The 4990-nt window shown below is 33.0% G+C and overlaps 1 protein-coding gene across 2 annotated transcripts; it reads left to right on the forward strand.

The window, feature by feature from the left end:
- Nucleotides 1–967: 967 nt before the first annotated feature.
- Nucleotides 968–4468, forward strand: LOC120192365 (protein NDL1-like). Of its 2 annotated transcripts, none has more exons than XM_039195154.1 (11): nt 968–1166; nt 2144–2243; nt 2429–2526; nt 2670–2758; nt 2936–2996; nt 3082–3168; nt 3241–3318; nt 3427–3486; nt 3618–3673; nt 3786–3921; nt 4199–4468. In XM_039195154.1, the coding sequence occupies exons 1-11, from the start codon at nt 1107–1109 to the stop codon at nt 4418–4420; spliced, it is 1047 nt and encodes a 348-aa protein (XP_039051085.1). In that variant the 5' UTR covers nt 968–1106; the 3' UTR covers nt 4421–4468. The 2 variants fall into 2 exon arrangements, with proteins under 2 accessions (XP_039051085.1, XP_039051086.1); XM_039195155.1 differs by having other exon boundaries at nt 969–1166; nt 3430–3486; nt 4199–4420.
- The last annotated feature ends 522 nt before the right edge of the window (nt 4469–4990 follow it).

Here is a 4990-nt window from a genome sequence, read left to right on the forward strand (position 1 = left end):
TTTGATCCGAGTTTAAGAAAATTTAACTGACTCGAATACTAATTTAATTTTTATACTCGATTCGACTTGACTCGACACACACATTATAATCTTCATTTTTATTAGGTCAAATAAAGACTTAGCTAGAAAAAATATATAAAGTATTATAACAATTATCCATAAATATATAAATGTCAATTATACTATTATTTTCGAGTCGGGTCAAGTATTATCATCATAAAATCGAACTCAATCCTAACCTAATTTTTATAAAATCAATCTTATAAGATTGAATCATATCAAAACCTGTCGAATTTGAATTAAATATTCATCACTAATTACAAATGATTATATGAAATCAATGTCGGACGAACTTTAGGGATTGCTTTCACAAATATGAAGAAGTCATAAAATAACACATGAGATTGTCCCGTTTCGTAGAAGCTATACGAGAGTATACTAATAATCAATTGGTTTAGTAAGATAAGTACTCACTATATACTTTAAACAACGTCAGAGGTTTGAATTATAAAATTTATGAATGAAGCAAGTTTAGGAAGAAATCACAATGTATAATATTTAATCTAAATTAATCTATTAATAAATCGAATAATGATAATTATATAAAAAATATTCAACTATAGAAATACAAATTTAATGTTATAAATATAAATTGATATACGAATTCAATAAATTTTCTTAAATTGATATATTTTTTGTCTAAAATTAATACTTTTATCATTTTACATTCAACAATCAATCAATTTCATAATACAATATTAACAAAATAAAAATAATATAATTGATGGTTAAAATACCATATCAAATCATATTAAATTGAGTTTTTTTTTTAAAAAAAAATTAAGTACAAATATAAATCAATTTTAAGCGCTTGAATTTTGAACAATCAAACAAATAAATTTAAGCTAAAAAAATGAATAAATAAGGGCGGGCGGGCGAACGAACGAACGAGCTTTCGAAGAGGGAGGATCGCTTGATTTGTAAGCCAGGAAAGCCGGAGGAGGAAGAAAGTAGGGAGAGAAAAGCCGTTTTCTCTCGGGAAAAAAAGAAGAAGACAAAAGGCTTTCTTTCTCTGTTTCGAAGATAACAGAGAAAGAACCACAGCCATGGGTGACTCAAACGATTCCATTCCTCTTGATACTCAAAAGATCTATCTCGGTGGAAAGGTTCCTTTTTTTCTCTGATGGTTGTTCTATATCTCCATTTTTGAATCGTTTTTCACATCTTTTTATTTTTGTTATCAGTTTATTATTCTGCATTTTTTTATTACTGCATTGGATTTTTAGTTTTTTTGGGAAAGAATCCATTTTCTGGTTATTTTCTTTTAAAGTTAATTCTGCAATATTAAGAAAAATATCCGTTATTAGAATATCTATATTAAATTCCTTATTTGGTCATTTTTTCTTTTATATATATATATATAAGGTGAATGAATGGTACATCTTGGTTTGTATATTATTTACATGAATGGTACATCTTGGTTTGTATATTTTTGACGTTTACTTTTAGCTGTTAAAATTACAGATTGTATATTTACAGATTATGTGAATTCTGTGTTTGATTGTTTTGCTGATATTGTGTAATCTTCTAACGTTATTTCTTGTTGCTCTTACCTTTGCCTTCATCAGCTTTAACTTTTCAATTTTTATTGGTTTGGAGATTTCTCCTTCTTAGTTTGTTGCTTCTAATGAAAAAAGAATTTGATGATGGATTCTTCCGGCCATTCATTGCTCGGGATTGTTCACTTTTGTCTTTTCTGTTCATTGAAGAAACCATGGCTGCATTTATTTTTTCACTTGATTTTTATATTAAATTCGTCTACCTTTAAATTTACTTTTAGACTATCATCCCTTTTGAAGAATTCAATGATTGATATCAAAGAAATACTCAGTTATTTTAGGGGTTGGACATGGGAATTGCTTTCGATGAATAATTTAGGAGTTCCTTTTCCTATTTTTTTAAGTCACATGAAACAAATTACCTAAATGAAAAGCTATTCCTTTTTAATAACTATATCCGTAGTTAGGAAACATATGGTACTCAAAGTTTCAAATGCATCTTTCCTATGATTGTTTGATACGCTTAACTGTTTCTATTTTGATTGGTATAAATCTGAATATCTGCTAAAATAAATAAATTCCAGGAACATCGTGTACGGACGCGCTGTGGTTCTGTTTCTGTTATAGTTTATGGGGACAAAGACAAGCCGGCATTAATTACATATCCTGATTTGGCTTTGAATCGTATGTATTTGCTAAACTTGGGAATATTCTCCTTTTGCAAATTATGCAATATACATGCTATTTCTTTCATGGTTTATGCTGTTACCAACTCAGTTTGTATATCCATGCACATCTATATGGTACTTTTTGTTGTTGTATATGTCCAAATATGCTTTAATGTTCCTTACTTTTGTAATTTCCTTCAGATGTTTCTTGTTTCCAAGGATTGTTCTTTTGTCCAGAATCGGCCTCCTTGCTGCTCCACAACTTCTGCATTTACCATATTAGTCCGCCTGGACACGAGGTCTATAAATTAGTTGACATGCATACTTGCCTTATTTCTGTTTTATATGGTTTATATTATCTCCTGGTAGCAGGTTAAATCAATTTTTGGATTCTATTATTTACATTGTTTCCTTTCTGGAACTTTCACAAGAGTTCTTGCAGTTGGGAGCTGCTCCTGTTTGTCCAAGTGCTTCTGCACATTGTGTTGATGACTTAGCCGATCAGATCCTTGAGATTCTCAACTATTTTGGGTAATTTTACAACTCTTTCTTAGCTGACGCCGACTCACTTGGCATTTCAGCAGAAGCTATTAGATTTAGCCAGTGCCATTGTTTTGGTCGAGAAGGGGTTTCTTTTCCCATTTAGAGCAGTAGATGTCTTTATCAAAAGTTTCATAGTTAAGATGACTTAGTTTCTGATTGCATCAGGCTTGGAGCAGTGATGTGCATGGGGGTGACAGCGGGTGCTTACATTCTTACTCTATTTGCTGTATGTTTCCTAATGGATCCTAAGAATAGTATTATTTAAATGCTTTTTTTTTGTTATTTCTTTCGACCAAGCTTTTCTGTTGCAGATGAAATACAGGAAACGTGTTCTTGGGTTGATACTTATATCCCCTCTTTGCAGAGCACCCTCTTGGACTGAATGGTTCTATAACAAGGTTCCTTCTTATGGCTGTTGGTTTTTATGCATAAATTTCTCATATATGGCTAAAATGAAGTATAATCTGTAGGTGATGTCAAATTTGTTGTATTTTTATGGAATGTGTGGATTGCTTAAAGAGCTTTTGCTTCAACGTTACTTTAGCAAGGTACCTAGCATTTCCATCCCATTAATCTATCGTTTAAGTTTCTTTATTTTTCTTGTTATATCCGGACTTATAGAGTAAGTTGAATGACGAGGTTTCTTTAAATTGAAGCAGGAAGTTCGCGGTAATATAGAAGTTCCAGAGTCCGATATAGTTCTAGCATGCAGAAGAGTTAGTGCTTAAGCATTTCTTTTTCATTTTTCTTATTTCCTGAATTTGGATTCTCTATTTGTTTCTTCCTTTTAAAAAGTGAATTTTTAAAGTCAACATGGCTCATTCCTCTGGCTTTTTTGTTTTCTTAGTTGCTAGATGAAAGGCATGGATCAAATGTGATGCAATTTCTTCAAGCAATTAATGGGTACAATACAAAAATAATTGAACTACATTGGACTGTCACTTCATGTTTTGCATATTTTTCTTTATACATTAAGTAAAGAAATTCAAGTGCTCAAAACTTCACCAACATGCAGGAGACCTGACCTTACCAGTGGGCTGAAGAGGCTCAGATGTCGAACCTTAATAATCGTTGGTGATAGCTCACCGTTTCATTCCGAGGCCGTATACATGGCATCCAAGTTGGATAGAAGATTTAGTGCCTTAGTTGAGGTAGGTAGAACTATTTCTGGAATTACCAATGTAACAGGGGATTATTGTGTTTGATTGCTAATATGATGTTGAATGATACTTGTCTATTTTGCTACTCTATTTGAGTATGTAGTAGTGTATATTCCAAATAATCTGCAAATCAGGATTATCGCATAGTCTGTCACCTACTCTGAAAATACCATTAGAGTGCACCAGCCTGCTCGCCGGACAATTTTCGTGTACTTGAAGTAGTGTGTCAAATTTATGCCTAATGGGGGTAAGATGCTTGTTTGTGCAGGTGCAGGCTTGCGGATCAATGGTGACAGAAGAACAGCCACATGCAATGTTGATACCTATGGAGTACTTCTTCATGGGATATGGGTTGTACAGGCCCTGCTATTTGAGTGGCAGTCCAAGGAGCCCCTTAAGTCCATCTTGCATCTCACCGGAGCTCCTCTCTCCGGAAAGCTCAGGTTTGAATTTAAAACCGATAAAAACCCGTGTTTCGCATTACATTTGATGAAGTGGGGTGTCCAGAAAGATTGGACGGATTTAGTTAATCTTTTTTGGAAAAATAAAATGTACAAGAAGGATAGAAGCAGAAGGAATATAGGGAGGGGTAACAATACATGCATGATGTCTCTTCAAAGCTTGTAGTTTAAGGGGTGCACAGGTTTGGAGTTCCTATACAGACAAGAGGCTTTCACTTATAGATTCATTTAAGTCATTCTTTTGTAGTAAGTCATAAAGGAATCGTTAAGTATGTATGTTATATAAAGAGGACTTGTAATTTATTCATGATGAACATGATGAGCAATCATTAATGGAGATAAAACTCTGCTGGATATTGCAATACCATATTTCAGGTTCTGTATATCTCTTGTCAATATCTATACATTTCCGTTTAGTTGGGGGAAAGGGGTTGGTACTACATGGGGATAGGATGGGATGAACCAATTTCTTGAAAAGAACATGTACCATCCTTATTCATGTCTCATTTATGTAATTTTATCCCTGCATGCATGCATGCATGCTTCTACTTCAGGCTCAACATGCATGCATGCATTCATTAGTTTAAGCATACTTCTAC

The sequence above is a fragment of the Hibiscus syriacus genome, unplaced genomic scaffold (genome assembly GCF_006381635.1).
Source record: "Hibiscus syriacus cultivar Baekdansim isolate YM2019G1 unplaced genomic scaffold, ASM638163v2 tig00116974_pilon, whole genome shotgun sequence".
Lineage (NCBI taxonomy): Eukaryota > Viridiplantae > Streptophyta > Magnoliopsida > Malvales > Malvaceae > Hibiscus > Hibiscus syriacus.